This window comes from Chironomus tepperi, unplaced genomic scaffold (genome assembly GCF_022539635.2).
Source record: "Chironomus tepperi strain 1889 unplaced genomic scaffold, CSIRO-AGI_Ctep_v1 contig_453, whole genome shotgun sequence".
NCBI classification, from domain to species: domain Eukaryota; kingdom Metazoa; phylum Arthropoda; class Insecta; order Diptera; family Chironomidae; genus Chironomus; species Chironomus tepperi.
Genome location: NW_027226575.1, coordinates 17,460 through 38,244, shown reverse-complemented (window position 1 = coordinate 38,244; position 20,785 = coordinate 17,460). Strand labels below are relative to the sequence as shown.

The 20,785-nt window shown below is 30.8% G+C and overlaps 1 protein-coding gene across 10 annotated transcripts in view; it reads right to left on the bottom strand.

Annotated features, from left to right (window-relative positions):
• The window catches only part of LOC139098788 (zwei Ig domain protein zig-8-like), a 41,913-nt gene extending 24,137 nt beyond the window's left edge, over positions 1–17,776 (bottom strand). The window contains exons 1-5 of one of the 10 annotated variants that reach the window (XM_070651101.1): positions 17,594–17,769; positions 13,295–13,426; positions 11,753–12,715; positions 10,336–10,507; positions 9,998–10,247 (exon numbers count right to left, since the gene is read on the bottom strand). In XM_070651101.1, coding sequence (XP_070507202.1) covers positions 9,998–10,052 — 55 coding nt within the window. In that variant the 5' untranslated portion in view covers positions 10,053–10,247; positions 10,336–10,507; positions 11,753–12,715; positions 13,295–13,426; positions 17,594–17,769. Of the gene's footprint in view, positions 1–9,997; positions 10,508–11,752; positions 12,737–13,294; positions 13,427–17,593 lie in introns of all 10 variants that reach the window. The other 9 variants (XM_070651099.1, XM_070651103.1, XM_070651095.1 and 6 more) reach the window with 9 other exon arrangements.
• Positions 17,777–20,785: the final 3,009 nt, after the last annotated feature.

Here is a 20,785-nt window from a genome sequence, read left to right as displayed (position 1 = left end):
TCCCCAAAAAACATAATGGAAATCACGAGCGAATAATTGTGAATAATAAGAAAGAATTTCATATAAGAAGAGCTCCTGCCTGATGATGCTGTCTGTTGAAGGCGTTTATGATAATAATAAGAAAGAGTGCGAGTGGAAACACTTTGAAAGCTTACTTAAAAAAGTTCTTTGATCCTCAATATGCGGTACTGAAAATATATATGTATCTGCAATATTTTTTGAGCATGGTGCTCTTTATGTATGCATGATGTGAGAATGGGAAATTTTTTTGGTCATAGAATATTCAGTGTGAGTTGAGCTTTTAATGGAAGTTCTTTTGGCTTTAAAGCTTCAATATTGAAATTTATAAGAGGACTTAAAGACAATTTCTTGTGATTTTAGTAGAGCGGTTCTAGGATAGTCAATTTTTGGTTAAGGTGTACGGAAGTGATGTTGATCGGAAGTCAGTTTGGTCGCTGAGTGGTTTCGTTCACTATAACAGTGCTAATATGCACAGAGATCTTGGAATCGAGTCTCTATTGACTATATGAATAATTTAGCTTACATCCTTCCTTTGTAGGCTACAAACTGTTACTAGATCTAGGTAAGACTGCGAAGTCTGACTTACTATCTCTCGTCCTTAACCATGAACTACTCTTAAACAGCCATTGATCTTCCAGATCTGAGTAATTCTATTTGTCCTTCCACAACTTCCACATTTCCAGCTCCACAAGTCCCTCCATCCACTTTTCTTGCGTCTATCCCTAAATCATTAAATTAATCCCTTCTAAAATCTTATTTGCATGAAAAAAGGAACCCTTTAAAACCCAAAAAACACAAATTTTTTACATTACTAACCGCTCACCAAGCATGTCTTTAGTGACTCGACCATATATACTTTCATGCCAATTTCCCTAATATCCTCACAAATTGTCCAACATTTTTTCCACTACATAAAATAAATTAGCCAGCACCACAAAATCCCTTTAATGTCCATCTCTTTAGCCTTCTTCAATTTTTTTGTTGTTCCTTATTACCATTTTTCTCCTATTTCATAACCATTATCATCCGTTTATGGCAATAAAATTTTTCTGAATGGAAAGTAATAGCAGCGAAATCATATGCACAAAACTTTTTCTATAGTTTCTCCCCATATGTCATCCGTACTCTTGCCATTTTCTCGCTTTCTTGGCTTAAAAGTCTAAATAATATGTAAAGTTTTAAAATCGAGCGAAAATGGGGAAATGAAAAAGTTTTTCTTTTGGGACTTTGTGCGGGATTGTGGGGATGGTTGCCTGGATTAATGATTTTTGGAATTATTTTAGTACAAAAGTTAATTTTTAGCACAAAATTTTCAATTTAGAACAATTAAATGGCGGAAAAATTGTTAAAATGATATTTTTGCTATTTTTGTTCATTTTAACAGTCCTGGATCTTGAAATTTAAAAACTTAAAGCTTTTAAACATGCAAAGATCAATATTATGACGAACAAATGGTCAAATTTAATAGAAAATTTCATAAAAACTTTAAATTTCTACATTTGTAAACAAAGATTCAAAAAATCAAAATGCAAAGCTAGTTTAATCCAAAAAATCTTACCATCCAGGCTAACTGTTCAAACTATATCAGAAGTAATGCGATTACAATGATGAGAATGTACGAAATTGTTTATTTTTGTCAATTATTTTAACTTGAAAATGAATTTGTTTCCATTTCTCAAATTATCTTCAATGGGATTTCTCTATTATATTTCAGTATACATAATAAAATCTATCTATGAATATAATAAAGCTTGCTACTGAAATTTTGATTGACAAAATAGAACAATATGTACAGTATCAAATGCATTTGGGGGGAAAATTTGTTTAGTTTTATAAAACATAAAATGCAAATAAATTTTGAACAGCAAAATTGTTTCCTGCTTTCAATCCTTCAAGGAATTCAATTCAATGTGATAAAAACAAGGAGCAAAATTTTATTATGTTGATGTATGAATACTTTTTCAATAAAATAAATTGAAATTGAAAGATTTTTCTATCAATCATCTTATTTGCAATTTTACGATTTGCATTCTTCTTGGATGTTGAATGTTGAAGAATGTAAATTTCATTTAGTAAATCTATTGTCTTAAATCCTGAGTAAGCTGAATTGGAAATTGATGATGAATTTGTAGCTTCTCATCACATAATTGCAATATTTGACTTACATTTGTTTTGATTTTTGTTGAATTTTAAATTAAATTGAACATTTTTGATTTTAAATTTAATTCAATTTGTAAAATTTGAGTTGTTTGACTGATATGTCATAACATCTGCTCATTTGCATGTCCTATTTAATTTATTGACCAAGAATTCGTGCATAAATCATAATATTTATTCAAAAATTCAATTTAAAAACTTTAATGGCTTTAAACTAATTTTATCTATTTTTTATGTTTTTATATTCCCATTTAGCATTTAAAGTTATGCTGGGAGACTCGAGCGTAAACTAAATCCAATTAAATAGAACTTGACATTTTGTCATAAAATATTTTTATATTCATCCCTGCTTCTTCATGCTCCTTTTATTTTTTAAAAATATAAAATAACTGGACAGCAACAGAGAAAGCATGAAATACACATTTGTTGGCAGTAGCAGAGCATATGAATAATGAATTGTACTCATTCACTGTATCCTATTAAATTATATTATGTTTTGGATTTAGGATGGGAAGATTTGTGTGATTTAGAGGGATTTTTGTTCAATTTTGAAAAAAGTTCGTTATTCTTTAACGAAATAAGTGAACGGCCCCTTGGACTATCCGTTAAAAATTCAAAATTCAAAATACCGTTATAAATTTTTCAATACAAAATAAGCCATATCGACGCATCCTGATTCAAATACAATTTTTTTTTATTTCAAGCACAGTAACCACTTGACTGCCTGCGAATTGAAGCAATAAATTATGATGACTGAAAAGCAGGAGTGAGAAAAATTCGCTGCTTATTTTTGAGGAGTAAAAAGGATTTTTTTCCCTTTTTTTAAGTTCGATAAATAAAAAATTGGCAGTGCGGCAAGGGACTCGATTTTATGTATATCGATCATGATGTTGATGATGACGGAAAATGAATGGATTTTTTTGGAACACATTGACTGAGCTGTTATAGATCATTTTGTATTTATATGTGAGGAACATCGCGTGGTCGAATATGCTCAGAGGGCATCTCACATTGAGATGAGTAACTGTCCGCTATAAATTATGCTGACATTTTCCCTCAATTTCTTTTTTCCCTCATTTTTTATATTTTTGAAGATTCCTTCAATGTTGAGCTCCGACAAAAAAATATGGGCAGGGGAGGAAATAAAAAAAGCAGAGAACGAGAAAAATGAATTACCAGAAATTGTGATGTTACATATAAAATTGGATACGTGTTTCATTCAGCTATATCATCCTTATGTGACTCAACTAGCGAGGATATATGGGAGGAAATATAAATTTATTTATTGTCTGGCTGCTTTTAGTATCAGGATGTATGCATATTTTGAAAGAGAGACGAGTTGATGAGAAATGACATGATATTGATCCAGCCTTAATAGCTAGCCTTGTTATGATACTGGATTGATTTGAGGTTACGGACTGTACGTTTGTAAGTGTCCAGAGTTGTTGATTCAGAGGAGTACAAAAATTTAAATTTCTAACGGTTTTGAAAAATTCAAAAAAATTCTTTTCTTATGAGTAGTTTCACACCCCTTAAAATTTTTCAAAATTCAATAATTTACGAATTTTACCATCAAATCCCAACCACAATAAGACTCATATTGTCAACCTGAACATTGCTAATCCGCTGTCACGTTCAATTATATTCCATTTCACATAAATTATAGATTATCGTACACAAACCCGAAAATTTGATTTCTTTACCAAAATGCGACTATTTAGTTTGACATTTTTCCCATTATTATCACCCCCCAATCATATCATAAATCATAATTTGTTTCACAAAAATTTTCAAAAGTTTTTTAGAGCTAGGCGTGGAAAAATTGATCACTTAAATTTTATCAAATATTGAAAACGGTAATATTCGCTCATTTTCGATTGTTATCTCTTCCCCGCCCATATAATTGTGTGCACATTAATATTTGTTATTATTACCATTGTCAAGCAGATTGAATGTTATGATGATTTATTCATAAGCAATAATTGGATATTACCAAGCTTCACACCGTGTCACAAAAGACTGTAATTTAGTAGTTTTCATTCATTGGAGTGTAGAATTGTTTGGGCACTAGTGAGTTAGTCATATGTCAGCAGTTGTTGTTGCACGATTTTAACGACATATGAAATTCGAGGTCTATTATCAATAAAATGACTTCTGTTTTAAATGACATTTAATGTACAAATATTAGTATTGTTCTTAGAGTACCTTTTAATAGAATATAAAGCCATTGAAATTAGTTGAGGATTGAAATTTAAGAGAGTTAAAGGAAATTTAAAATTTAAAATTTCAACGGAAAATAAGAATTTAAATTAAAGTTCAAATTTTGAACTTGATTGTTTTGATTCTGAAATATTCGTGAAAATAATTCATTCAAGATTTATTCCTCAAACAGGAAACATCTGAGACCAAAACTAGTCAATCCATCATCAAAAATTCAAATATATCCATCACATCAAAACACCAGCAAAAAATCAACCAAAAGAAACAAGATCCATGAGAGAAATAAAGAATAATAGAATGGATGAATGAGCAAATTTTTATTTCCATAGTTGTAACTGATATGATAGGAAAGGGACGGGACGGGAGGAAAACAAACACACAAAAAACGTCGGCCAGTGGTGAATGTTAAAGCTCTTGACTTACTACATTGAATAAAGTTCGTAATAAAAACGTTTTCTTTTCTTTTTGGGTAGTGGAAATAAAATAGTATATGAGTAAGATAGTAGCTGGAGAACATTACGCCATACAAATATCATACACACAAGAAACGTCCAAGAAGAAGGAACAATAAAAAAGTAAATTGAAACGCATTCATCATAAGTTGTTGTTACTTTCGTTTCGTGATGCTATAGTGGGGGAGCAAAACCGACTAGTCGTGGATTGGAGCAGCATATGAGTACAATTTTATAGCTTTATAAATGCTTCTACATGTAAAGCAATGAGATGAGATGGAGTGAGGCAAAACTGAATTGAGTTGGATAACATATTCGCCACACATGAGTGGATTGTTTTTTGGTGGGGGGAGTGAGCACGAATAAAACACATTAGGAAAACCTCATGCTCCATCTATCGTAAAACCATCTCCTTTTGGACAGAGAAATATGATTTATGACACAGTTCGTCAAGATATATGTATGTAGATATAAAAAAGTTAATTCAGATTTTTATCCTCAACCGTAACTAGAGGAATCATTTTTAATAAATCTCTTATGCCGCCTTAACCCCAACACATTCATTCATATAAAGCTCATCGTTTGACTCTCGACCGAAACAAGCTCATCCAATTTATTCTTTCATTCGTTATTTGGTATAAAAAAAGGAAGAAAATTTGATTAGATTTATAATTTGTGATGAGGCAATTTTCCACAGCTTAAAGCATTTTTCATGTGGTTTTTATTCCATATTTCTACAATATTTTATTCCGTGACTATAATTGAGTATTTTTTTCAGCAATTTTTCATTGCTTTCAGATGAACTCAGTGACCTTTTTACTAACAAAGTGTATCAAAGCGCATCTGATTTCCATTACATGGTGCATAAAATTTATTTTAGCTACCAATTGGGAAAATATTATGATGCTTAAGGGTACAGCGATTTGTCAAAAGCATATAAGAACATTATTTCCGATTTGTTTAGTTTAAGCTTTGATATTAAATGGGTCTTTTATTTTTGGATACATATTGACATTGTTTTGTTGAATTTGTACCGAGTTAGACAATGTTCCATAGCAGTTTTACGTGCTGTTTGGGATTATAGTAATTTCCATGAATTTTATGGAAAATTTAACGACTTTTTTGAATGTTTAACTTGAAGTTGGCAGCAATCTTTCGTTAAAAAACTTGACGAAATGAAATTTGAATTTATAATGACCGTTAATCGTTAAAAGCAGCAATTGTTAAAAATCTTGACCGTTTTGAATTTTGACCGTTAAATTTTGAAATAAAATCATTTATATTTCATGACAGAAGGACATCCAGCATAGGAGCTTAATATAAAACAATCCATAACTTAATCCCCTAACACCACAAAATTCATGACAATTTCAACAACCACAAAGCCATTGGAAAATTACTTATCATAACCGCACCAGCTTACATTCAGTAAGTGCTAATGAACCCGATTTTCCTTTTTTTCTACTCCATTTATACATAACAATAATAATAAAAAAATATATTCCGCATGAGTAGATGTGACATGAAATAATATTGAACATGTATGTATGGTAAAATGTATCCTAAGTTCTATTGCATTTGCTCTTGACTTAATTCATCGTCTCATTTTGTACACGCGCTAATCACGACGTGTGTGTGTATCGTATTGACTACAAAGATGTAAGTTAAAATCCGCTTATGAAAAAAGGGTGGAAATGAGAAGCGACTTCTTTTAACACAAAAAATTACTTCCACATTATGAAAGGAATTATTCATGCAGTGCGAAATAAAAAAAGCAGAAAAGGTGATGAAAAGACGACAAGTAAGGCACAGCAAGGCAAATGAAATGAGATGTGAGATGTCGATGTAGAGATGGAATGAGATGTAGGTAGATAAAAGGAAGAGAATGACTGTCAATTGAGGTGGAAACTTGTGAATGAGAAAAGAAAAAGTTGTACCAAAATCGGATTTTGTGCATGAACAAGTGCCATAAAATGTAGGAATAATAATAATTTTTCTTCTATGGATTATTATAGATTTAAAATTGTGCTTAATTTGATTGACTTTTATCGGATTTATGACTGAATATTGTCACGACTGAAGGTGTTATGCTTGTTAAAATCAATGACAGATTTAAATAAAGGATTATGGATTTCAATGACTTGAAAGAAATTTTCTTGCATGTAGGCATAGAAATGGCAAGATATACCGATATTAGATTATGGATATTGTCTCATATAACCATAAATTGGTTATGATTATTTTTATGTCTCAAATCGATTCACATATTAAAATTGATGTCGGTGCTTATTCAGAATATGAATGAGGATATGCTTAGGTGGAATTTATGCTTCTTTTTGGATGAATCTTCAACTTATTTATTGAATATCGAGGGGATTGTCATTGAGTGGTTAAGTTTGATGGATATTTTATTTACCAAAATATCAAGTTCTCTTGTGGATTGTTTATTATAGACATCATATACTTTTAAGGTTGAGGTTAACTCGAGGAGTGAACAGAGGCACATTTTATGGCAACTTAAGGCTCATCCTATGTTTTGCCGTCATCATAGAGACTTGGCATTGTCCTACCAACTCCTCGGGTAGAATAGAAGCCACGAGCAAAGCCAGAAAGCTCCCCACCTACATTTTGATTAAATGTCATTTATGAATGACTCATCATATTCCAAAAAGTCAACCAAGAATGGCTTCCATGGTTTATTTTATATAAGAAAAATACTTGATGGATTAATAAATCATTGTGGGCTGATATCTCACAGTAATGCATGTTTAAATAACAAAAAAAAAGCTCCCACAATCCGACATTTTTAACGTTCTTAAAGGTGAAAAAGCTGTGCTTCTTTAATTCATATCAAGGAGATTATCATGACTTAGTGTAAGAAGAATATTTGTTGAGCTTTTCTGACGGAAGTCATGCAACTTTTATGGAATTCTTGAGGTAGACATTGAGCTGAAATATTTTACTTTATGTGGTCATCATGATGTAAATCAAATCCGACAGATAACTTCCAATAAAATGTCAATATTATGCATTATTTTACTGAGTTATGTGACATTTATGATAAGAATAGATTCGAGTAGGATGATCACTTAAGTTTATTGAATTTTCTGCAAAATCCTACGATAAACAAGGACAGATAATCTAGACCAGTGATGGACAACCTTCTATTCATCTCGGCACACTTAGTTGGTAAACTTTGAAAGAAATTGGTTCATGGCATTTCCAAAAATATTTGGCAGCACACAGGCTGTCCACCACTGATCTAGATTCTAGAAATTCAATTTCGTCGACAATTCATTTGACTAGAAGACAAAAAGGTAATAAATGAGTTTTCAAAGAATTCCTCCTTTTGAATTCAATTTGGAACTTTCAAATGAAATACTTGGAAGACTTTTGAGTGCTTCTGTCAGAATTAAATATCAAGAAACTCTAAAGGTAATTGATTTTATCTTTTTATTTGATTGAAATCTTCAGAATTAAGAGTTTGTCAAATAAAGCTTTGTTCTTTTTTGCAAAGATTGGGTTTCTAGGTTAGGAATATGAGTAGTCTATAGGAGTAAGCCTCGACCGAAACTGCACCCGACGAAGCGTGGTCTCTGTTGTGCCGTAATATTAGAAAAGAACCAAACTTCATAGATAACAATTAATCTATAAGCCCATTAAGTAAGTAACGGTTCAAGCATGAATCACATATAAAAGGAATTCCACCCAAAGGAACAAGAGTTGCCTTAAATTTATTTAATTAATAAAAACCGAAAAAACAGTTGCAAACTAAATGAAAATTCATTTAAGTTCATATTTCACGTTTAAAATTCCTTTAAACGAAATTAATGTAATTAATGTGGATTGCTAATAGCACAGCAACAGTACACCAGACGCTTCAGTACGATGAAATTTAAAACAATTTTGTTGATTGATGCGCAAAATAAAAATATACCATAAGTAAATGATTGCAGAAACCATCAATTAGCTTTTATATTCTTGTTTTCACAAATAAACTCAAAAAAAGTCGTTTCTACAGCTTCAGGTGAACATTATGCTGTTGTATTCACATGGAGATTTGTCATAAAAATTTCCATTCTCCGCATTTTTCTGCTATTTGTTTAACAAATTCCACAAATATTCTATCTTTCCAAACATTTAAGGATTCTTAAAGCCAAACAAATGGTAAAGAATAATTGTTGTTATTTGTTCACGGTAGGTAAACTTGAATTTCTTGAAGACATTTTGAAAATTTTGTTGAAATTTAATTTCATGGTGAAGAAATTTCGGACATTAAAATTTTCTTTTCTATTACTCTGCATAGATATTTGAAAACCTCAAGTGAGAAATATGCTTTTTTGGAATTTCATAGATAATGAATTCAATCCTGGATTAAAGAAAATTTTTCCATCAAGTTTTTTTGTTGTTTTGGTTTTGGGTGTGCTAATGGATTTGATTGTTTACTATAAATTGTTTATTATTTTAATTGTTTACTATTATTAAATCGCAGAAGGCGGAAAAATTCATCAAAATTACTTTTCTTATTATTATTTCTGTGTGAAAAGTGTTCAAAATATTGTTTATTCTTCGTAATTTACTTAAAACTTGTTATTGCCAATAAAACCATAACTTTACCAGTTCGTTGCTGTATTAATTGAAATAAAACTGTACAAAAATTAACAAAAACCAAAAAACACGATGTTTACTCTTCGAAATTAAATGAAAGACTGAAAATTTGTACACAAAAGGGTATACAACTATGTTGTAATAAATATTATTCAAATAAAAAAGAACGTTAAACAGTCAAAGTAGATAAAAATCATAAAGTAAACAAAAAATCGACTTGTCCATTGGCACACCCAAGATATTTCACAGAAAATTGTGTGATTATGAAAATATTTGCCATATTTTCAAGTCTACCAATACTAATCCTCACAATCTGATAGTTTTTTCTTCTCTTCTTTATCTCAGACAAATATTTGTCAGGTATAAAGAACAATGAGAAAGGAAAAGCAATTTGTTGGTGAGTAGGATGTTGAAAATATGGTATTGCGGTAAGTAAAATAACATTCAAAAGTCAGAGTAAAAAGGCAAAAATGGTGAGAGGAAATGATGATAATAATGATAGTAGTAATTTTTAAGCTTTAATCTTCATGTTGACTTACCTAGACTTACAAAAACGAATATCACAGTCGCTGATTTTAACATTTTTTCATCCATTATTGTTGTTGTGCTCCTTAAAAAGTCTCGTTTAATTCTCGTTCTATCGCAAATTTTAGCTTAATGCTTTTTTCACAACAAATTTTAATTCTTTTTTCATGAAAAACTTTATATTTTTTTTCGAGTATGCCACACTGCTTAATGCTTCATTTGTAATCCTCATTTAATACTACAATACACTAAAGATGGAAGAAACTAAAAAAAATGTTGAATGTTTTTTTATGTTCTGCACATTCCATGGAGAGGCATTAAGCAAGTAAGATAATATTTTGGGTTTAATTACTTTAAATTTTTATTGTAGACCATTTCAGCATTCACAAATATACACAAAGAAAGGCTCTTGTTCTAGATGATATAATTTATTTAATTTTCCTTTCTGTGATTAAGGAAATCTTCAATTTTATGAATTTTTATGGTTTGTGGATTCACTTTGTCTTTTGGAACTATTTACTAAGCTGATTAAAGGAATTATATGTAGCGCCAGGTATGGAGCAGGTATTCAAAAGATTCTATTCGTTTTGGAACTGATTTTGATTAATCTAATATGCATTTGTTTTTTATAAATGCGCTAAGCTTTAAGTAACTATCTCTCTTAGTTTAAGCCCCTTGGAAGCTATTTTTGATTCTAAACTTCAGAATTCAGTCCCTGCCCCGATGATACAACGTCAGCTACCCAACTTACAGACATTCCAATTCCATAATCCAACTCACAGACTTTCCCAATATCACAGCAAGCACAACTGCCAAACTCACTGTTTTCTTATCTAAATGACAACTCTCTTATGTTCCCAAGCACTCTTAAGCATCCAATTCCAAGTAAAAAGAGAAGTACATTCATTTAAAGGGTCTTTAGGATTATCAGATAATCTTCTTAGGAAGAAAAATGGCACAAAGCAAACACAGAATTCTTAATCATATCAGAAATATTCTCAGATGTTCATATTTTTCCCACAAAATGTGAATTATTGATGTGCTTTTGAAGGAAATGAAGATTCGAAAAAAGCTATCAGGGCTGGGTTTCCTAGGTAATGCTTCATTTTTTTTGTATTCATATTGAACTTCAAAGCGATTCTTGTTTCTATTGGATGCTAATACATGGAAAAGGAATTTGAAGTAAACCGCAAGCATTAAGATGAGATAGAAATAATTTGGATGTTGCTTACTTTAGGTTAGTAACTAAATGAAATACTACTTCAAAGTTCACAAGAGCATCAAAGTTAGATTTTAAGGTTTCCAATAGAGATCCTTAATGGAAAATTATTGAACTAAGTTCAGTTGTTGCGTTGGAACTACAAAGATTTCTAAGCTATGCCTCTGTTATCGGAGTCTAGGGATTCCTTGATCTAGTGGGAAAGATGTTTGAAATAAATAAGATTTTACAGGATATCCAGAGCGGTACAATGCCGCGAACCGTATATTCCGGTCCAAAAATACGTCAGCATCACGATGTCCTTAAGACAACTTGATATCTTACCATTTGTACGACAACGTAGCGAATGCCTTGACCTGTTAGAATGTCTAGTCCTAACTAAATCTCTAAACTAGTCAGGAAATCCATAAGAATCAAATCGTCCTTCTACCCAACTTAATTCACCATTAAAAGCTCCTCAAATCTCCACAATCCAGCCAATCCAAATAGAATCTTTCAAAGCTTTAACTCTAAACCATCATAAAAAGATGCATCATAGTCATCTACTTACAGATTACAACTGTTTTTCCTACTATCATTTAATGATGATGATAGCTCATTTAATTTTCTACAAATACACACAGACACAAACACATACTGTTAAATTGTAAAAAATTATTTAAGCACACAGATGAATAAAAACAAGTTTCAGTGCCTTTTCACACACTGGTCAAATACCAAAAGATTTATGGTCTTCATGAGGAAAAATCCTTTTTCTGTTTTACACTTAAATGAACGGAAAGTTTGTCCGGACATGTAGAAGCAGCAATGAGTTTCCTTTTTTTTAAGCACCAGCAAGAACTAATTGCCGTTCAAGTTTATTTTTTCTCATTGTTTACAGTGCCACTATATATATTTTCTTTTTAAATTCTCACTTCCTTTTCAACGCACTGCCATTCTCAATTTCTAATTCAATGACATCCTCTATACTTTTTTTTACTCTTTTATTTTGTGCTAATTGCCACATACAGATCCACTGACCATTATAAATATTATTATTATTATTTTCATTCACTTGCTGTACAGCATAGATGCTGTTGGAGATCCTTTTCTCAAACCGACCGAAAAAATTGTGTATGAGAACGCGCACATAAATTTCATTTGATATTCTGTTCGCACAAACTGTTCCGTCTTCTTATTTCTCTTTTTTTATGCCTTCCTTCTCTTTCCTTTCTTTTTTTTGTTGATCAAATGTTTCCTTCTATAAATGAATATTTCAGTACCATAACGCAATAGTGTTGGTAAGCATTACTTCCTGCCGGTAGTGGCAAAAATGAAACTGAATTTATTTTTTTTTATGTATTATGTACAGCACAAAAAAAAGGTTTACGCACGCATATCTTTTAGATGCTGCTTGAAATTTCCTCAATAAATGAAATAAGCACTCACAAAATATTCCACATACAGGAAGAAATAGTGCCTATTTTTGGTTCTTTTGTTTATACACCATCAATTTCGATTGAATAGCTTTCACCTAATCAACCATTTGGGGAGTCTGTTCATAAATGACGTTCATCAGTTTAGGCTTCTCACAACAGACAAAGAGACTGCTATTCGGTACCGTGGTGGTCTTCCTGTACTATGAAAGCATGCTCTTTGCCTGTTAGAGTTAGTTTTGGGTGGGAATGGGATGTGTCAAAAGGGGAGGAGGAGGATCTGAACCTATAATTTTGTGACATCTGCTTTAATGGCCTGGATATCATATGAATTCCAGTGGACTGGAAATATAATGTTAAATGCCATAGGTTAAGTTAAGCATAATGCCATATCGACAATATTCTATCTCGAGTAGAGCAAGCTTCGATTAGTCTACCATATGTCTAATTATAAACTTAGCATTCTTAGTATTCACCATGACATGTCAATTTTATATCCAAGAAAATGGTTGAATAATCGCATTCGGATATGTAATGGACTGCGAATTGAACTCGACTACAGATTAAGACTAAACTTTACTAGACTAGACTAGAGTCGACTTTACATAAAATTTGAATTGACGTCAAGCTTTAAAGCCAAATTTCTGATGAACATCATTTATAAACAGTTCCCTTACTAAATTGCATACCGTTCCTATCATTCGTAATGAATGAACTGTACAAAGCTTCTCCACTTCCTATTGTAGATCATGATTACAATCGTTTATCGATTGCCCAATGCATAAATGATGATGATATGATGAGGAATCCTGTGAACAAAGCATTCATAATAATAATAATTAGTAATTTATAGTAGGTGTTATCATTAATATTATAAAAGGTGGCAGAGCAGAGAGGTATCGATCGAATAATAAAAAAAGCATCAAACTCACTCTTGCCTATCAAATTTAATCTAATTTTGTTATTTGCTCAAACAAGTCACAAAATGGTTAATAGGATTGCTGTGATTTTAATCTAATTTTATGCTTCAAAAAGTTCGATTGAAATTCAATTCGACAGAATTCATTAGACGTCGATGACACTTTTATTGGATCTCCTTTTTTTTACTAATGCTGTGTGTGAGACTCATTTTCAGGTTAATGTTCTAATAAAATTTAACAAGTTTTTCCATCACCATTTCCAGCGACTTAATTAAATTATTTTATTTTCACCATAATTAGATTTTGCGTGATGAATAATGAGAAGCTTGGCATCCATGGGGGGGAATGAAGCATGGCTGTGTTTGTGCGCTTCATTTTTCATGGAATATTGAAAATATTTTTTGATTAGAAATTCGGAATTCTTCTGAATCGAATACATTATTGAGTGCTGTGATCTAAAATTTATTTCATGTTCCTGCATCAAATGCAATTTGTTTTATGATGAACTCTATTGTTGTTAGTTATTTATTTGGCATTCTATACTCTTTTTTTATATTTTTGGAAGGGATTTCTATCAATGTCATGAATATTTGCACAATTCAGTCGAATATTTGAGTTTTTTACCATATCGACAATAACTCGATTGATTATTAGAAATGATTGGATGTATATTTGGAAATATTTAGTTCCTGATGTGATTCGAGCAGCTAGCGTTAGACACCAACTGAGAGCGACCATGGATAACAGTTGATCTGTACATCCAGCGCAGTAAGAAAGCAAAATGAGATTCAAACTAACTTTCTCGGAAGCAGACTTGCAATTCCATATAGAAACATAAACATTCCTTTATATTCAGTCTATAATTCACTCTCTTTACATTCCAGATCATCCAGATAATCTCAAAAGACATGAATTTTCCAATAAAAAGCAATAAACACAGTATAGACTCAGGGTATTTACACAGAAAAATAAAATCGTCAATAAATATGTTCAAAGTACTTTGATGATATTTAAAAGCAAAGCAATAAGCATAAGAATACAGGAACAAAAGTACCTTGAAGAACAAAATCTGTTGAGTGTTCCAATGAACTTCATTTGTTGAACTGTCAAAACAATTCAAGTCATTACTGCAGGCGAAACTCTAAGGTTACTTTGTTTGAACCTTGAAAGTATGACACAAAAGTTTGAAAAAGTATGTCTCAACATGAGTTTGCTCAACACAAATTAAATTCATTGGAATTTTAATGCTCATGAACAAATACTTGTTGACAAAATGTTAAAAACTTTGAGAAATGAAAATTAATATTGTGGTGGCGTAGCGAAGTGGCCTCTGGAGTGACAGGGTAGATTGTCAGTCTGAAGATTAGGTTTCTGTTTAAGGAATGCTTTAGAATTTGTCGAAAAGACTGACAGACTGAGGCGACTAAGCAGTGTCCTAACAGCTCCATAGTGCTATCCTAGATTGAAACTTAACTGCGCCTGCTTTGATTCAATTATCGGATCGGATATGAATCTACACTCTTCTCTTTTGCAAAGACTTGAGGATGAGTTTTAACATTTCACCTAAACAACTTCATTTTTATCAAGTTCATGTTATAAACAAGCTATTGTCATGAACTTTAACACATTCTATGAATAATTAGAAAACTTCGTCTGAGTGAATTTACAGTTTTTTCATTTTAAAATACACAAATGTCATGATTAAACTGCATCTAAAACTATCCTGCAAATGTGCTTATAAAGTACAGAAAAATAAAATCTCATTAAGAATAGAAGTGATTTATAAAAATTCAGAACAACTCATTGTATTGCTCAAACAAAAGAGAAAAACTTTGTCTTTGTCTGAAAATCAGTTTGAATCAGACGAGAAAAAGAATTCCATAAACTTAAAAATTGATGAAGTTTTCATTTCAGATCTGACTTCTTAAATAACTTGAAAAATGTTCCAAGTCTTACCTTCTTGTTTTGTATGAAGAAGGAATCCTTAAAAGCTTTTCTAGTTGTCGAAATATCTATATTTAGAGAATGCTAAGCTTGTCACGGAGCTCTTCCTTCCTTTATAAATTTCAAATTTTATTTCAAGACTTTTTGTGTATTTTGTTTCTATATTTTACAAATTTTATTAACTTCCGCTGTCTATTCTCGACAACTTTTAGTCTTTGAACTTCAAAATTCTGAACGAAGATGAAAAGCAATAGAATTGACTATAATTGGATGATTCTCAACAATATGATGTATTGTTTTACGTCTGGTTGATAGAATAATAAAGATTAGTTCTTCTAGGAAAAGGCTTACTAACTTGTTTCTGTAGCGTAAGGAGTAGAATTTCAAGTGAAGGTATGATTGACTTGAATTAAAAGGAAGTTACAGGATATTTTCTTCAGAAGTGAGGACTTCAATTGTTAGTTCTTAGGAAAGAGGAAGTGAACCCTCTTAGAAATTTAAGAAAGCATGGAGCTTATTGTTTGAAGTTAGAAAACAGACTTAATATTAATATGAAAGGGACTTACAACTATAATAGGGGAAAATCAACTAATTGCAGTTTCATACAGTTTGAATATAATATAACCGTTGGCATATTCTCAACATAAACTATCGCTCGGGTCAATTTGCTTATCACCTGCCACGTATTTTGTCAATATTTTGCTACTCCTTCCGTACCTGAGTTAATTCTCGTTTTATCGCGAAATAAACTCATGGTAAATATTTCATTTTTGATTAATATTTCATCTTAAATAAGCCCTTAATTACAAAAGAAGCATTTAGCCGTACCCTTCTTCGAGTTTTGAGTTATTATAATGAATATTTATTACTTGCTACCAAAATATTGTGTATTATCAAAAAATAAATTTTGTTTTTATTTGCACTCAATTAATTTCCATCTTTTTCTCTGAGAAGAAAGGAAAGTCAAGTTGATGGAAGTTGAATGACTTCTTTGAAGGTTTTTAAGGAAGAAATACAACCGTACGAAAATTTTAATAGCTTAATGAAGCAAATGTAAATTGTTTGAAGTAATATTCTTGGAAGAATTTCTGGGAAATTTAAAGCTAAGTGGGCTGTGCTAAATTTAAGTTGCTTTGACGATTTTAAAGGGTAAATGAACTACTTAAAATTATTGAATTTTTGAAATTTTTTCAATTGTAACGGTTATTTTAGATTCAAAATTAATTGGTGTAGCAATCACAGTTGTTGACCCCTTTTATTATTAATTTTCAATATTTTATTGAATTTTGGACAGAAACTATCCAGAATGAACAACAATTGTTATAACTATTTGATGGTAACTTGATGTCTAGTTCGAAAGTATTTCTGTCCATTCGGGTATCAAGTCATTAGCATTCCGTAAGTATATGAACCTTAAAAGGACAGCATTAAATTAATCTCTTTCACCAGTTTTCTCCATTCACAAAAATATTCCACAAAATATACAAGTTACCCAACAACTTTCCTAAACATCCATTAACTATATCCTCTTAGTTCAGCTTCTAGAATCACACAAAAGTTCTTTATTATAATAGAACAATTTCCTCCATGTGTCATTCACTAAATACTGAATATTTCCACCTTTTTTATTTTCATCAAATTCAGTCCATTCAAATATAAAACGCACATGACATACAGAATGAGAAGAAAAAGGCGATCCAAAATTAACGAGAGGAAATAAAACTTTCCTCAAACCGGTGGAATTAATTTTATTTCCTCAGAAATAAATGGTAAGTATTTTCACAAGAATACCAAACTTTTCGATTACATTATTTTTTATGCTTCTTATTCCACCTTTTTTTCATCCAAGTCTCACTCACAAGACACAGACTAAATTATTCACTTTTCTAATTCAATGTCAAAGGCATTTCATCACATCCAACTGCAAATTATTTATTTGCATTCTTTTTGTTCCTTATTGTTCCAAGTGAAAGAAGGAAGCAAATGAAATAATTGCGTTAATAGACAATAGACATAAAGAAGCAAATTCTTTTCTCTTTTTTATCTTTCTTCGAGATTCCTTCTTGCCACTGTGTGTGCTTTTAATGGGAAAAGTTTATTTTATTTTCTTACTTTTTTTTTGTTACCACTTCAAGTCTTTCCGTTCCTTCATCTCAATCTCATTTTACGAATTTTAGCAACATAAAGGAAAAGAAATATTCTTTTTTTTATCACTTACTAGCCAAAACCAGAAGGAACTGATTTCTTCTTTATATTTCCTACTTTTCTGATATTATTTTATGCGACCAATTCCGATACCGTCGTAAGAATAACTGACAATATGAGAGGAAAATTTTTCCGATTATTTTTGCCGTTTTCCTCGATATTATTTTGTGTACTCACTTGCCTAAGACTCGATACATATTTTTTTGAAAGAGAGGAACTGACTAGGATGAGAGAGAATTGTTCAAAAATGAGAGTCTCTCAGCATAAAGACGGAAATTTACTGTTTTTCAATTTTTCTTTACATTTTCCCACACTCATTTCCACCGTCGAGTCATATCCTCTTTACTGCCACTGCTACTATTCATCCAATAAACCATTTTTCTGTCGTTCAGCCATATGAGAAGCTCTGTTTCATACTGTTGATGAATGAATGACTTTCACTTTCCATTCATTGTCAGGCACAATACTCTGTATATTTCTGGAGGGATATAAACTATATTACATAACCTTTATACACTGCTTGCTTTGCTCTTTCCCCTCATTTTTTATATTTTTTTTTAAATTTATATAAAGGATTTTTGAACGATTTGTCCTCAACAATTTTCTTTTTCTTTTTTTGTACAGCACAACTGCTGCCGCCGATGTTCGTTCACTTTAGCCATTATCTCACACATGTGTACATGATTGACCAAGAAAGTTAATGTGCTTTATCATCAACAGAAATATAATGTATGTGAAGAGATTTATAAACAAGATTCTTATGCTGTATATTGGATTGGATGGCGTTGTATTTCAAGTGATAAATGAAGGAGTGAAAAAAATGTCATTAAACTTTGCAATATCCTATTTTATGAATCAGCACAATTGAAATTAGGTTAGATTAGGTATATATCAATTTCAAATTGATTTAATATATTTTTTGCTGAATAAGGTAGGCTTTTAAACTAATAGCTTTAATTTTAATTTGATAAAACTTTAAAAATCACGAAAAATTCGAATATTTTTAAATTTCAAATTGTAAATAACCGTTGACATTTTATATTTCAAAAAAAGGTTGAAATTTCAAATTTTTTAAAATCGGTTAAAAATTCAGGCTCCAGAAATCTGTTTCATTTTTAAATATACAAAAACCGTTATAATTTGTAATTATTATTTCCAAAATTAACACATGCCTGATAAGAGCTCATTACTACCCAAAAAAATATTTCCTAAGAAATATACATTAAGAAGCCGATATCAAATTGATAGATGGAGATAAATATGTGGAAATGACATTGAAAGAAAGTTGTTTTTATTAAGATATAACAAGCACAATACATATATATTCCACATGCTCAATATGGAAGAGCTCCCTTGGGAATAAAAACCATTGAACCGAAAAGTATGGAAAAAGTCAAAAGAAGAAAACTTTTTATATTGATGCTCATTTAAGACTTATAGATCCTATAAATGTTTATTGGATATTGACTCTGAAGCTAATTATGGTACTTGAAGGCTAATAAAGGATCATCATTCATTTTTTAAGTGAATTTCCTAAAGCAATTAACCTTAAATTGATAGATCTTATGAATTTTCCTATTTCATTAATGGAAAAAACGAGTAACAAAATATTTATAAATACCTATGTGCGTAGATTTACTTTATTTCATACTAAGAAGTAAGGCTGATTTGGTGCTGATATCAACACCCTATTTGTAAAAAGTTATCTTAATTAAATTATAGGAGATGAATGAACATTCTTGAGTTTCATTCTTTGAAGATCTATTTTTGGATGGAAAAAAGGAAGACTTTTTAAGATGTTTAGTAGTGTAGCTCTTAAGGAGATGTAATGTAATTTTTGTTGCTTATTATTTGCTTATTTTCGTGTATTTTGACTAATTTATTAATTATTGAGAATGTTTTACAGTCTTAGGTGGACTTAACTTTTTAAAATACCTTAAAATATCTTTTGTAAGCGTAGCTGTAACTTATAAGTGCTGTACAGCTTAGGTATTAATAAATAAACATGTTTATTCTTCGGAATTTAAATACAGACTGAACTTTCCTTTAAAAAGGGGCTATAAACTATGATATAATAAATATTATTTAAATCTCAAATGATCGTTATGACGGATATATGCTGTCACTTCAAAAGTAATCATTTTTCGTCTTAAACCTCCCTTAAAAGCACTCAAGCACAAAACATCATAATTTATTTAGCTCAAACTATAATCTCAGTCATCAAAAATCGAAGTATGTGATGTGCTTAATCTAAATCTCAGCATTGAGCCATCAAAAGTTTCATGGATTATTCGCTTCAGTCGCTACATTCACAAATGTCAGCAATTTATATCCAATTAAATACAGACAAAAACTTCTCGGAATCTTTCATAAAATTATGAATAAAATAAATCAGAGCCATCAGAGTCACGAAAAGCATAACAAAAACAGACGCTTTCCATCATAATCGCATGATTTTTTGATGATATAATGCAAGATTGAATTTATTCAGTGCCATTTATGACATGAAGAAATTTATGTAAAGTGGCCACTTGAAGGAAATTGAATTTTCTTCGTATTTGACATTATTATCGAATTTATGCTGATGCCATGATTCTTATTGTTGATATCTAGTCATTTTTATACTTGACTGTCTGTGATTATTATTACTTCTTCTGTTTTCTATTTTCACATGATAATTGAGTCCATGATGAGATATCGAACTTCCTTTCTGAATTGTAGCGACATCTATGAATAGAATTAAGCATATCCAATAGAGTATATCCAGTAGATATAGTCCTTTTTGCTAGTCATTCATTCTCAAAGTTTTGTTCCTCATCCCACAAAACCAGCTACTGAAAAGCAGGTCGGAAACATTAGATGCCATCAAAAAGCATTTAAATTTTTCCGAGTGATTAATAGACGGATTGTTATCCTTCATAAATCCTTTTATAGCATGCAATTTACAAAAACATCAGACATATAAAGCAAAAGATGGGACGATAATCAGATGTAATTTATATTCTCAAATATTAAAAATTCTTCTTGTTTAATGTTTTATGCTGAAAAGGCACTGACAAGACAGTAAAGTTACTTAAAAATATATTTGAAATGTTGGGA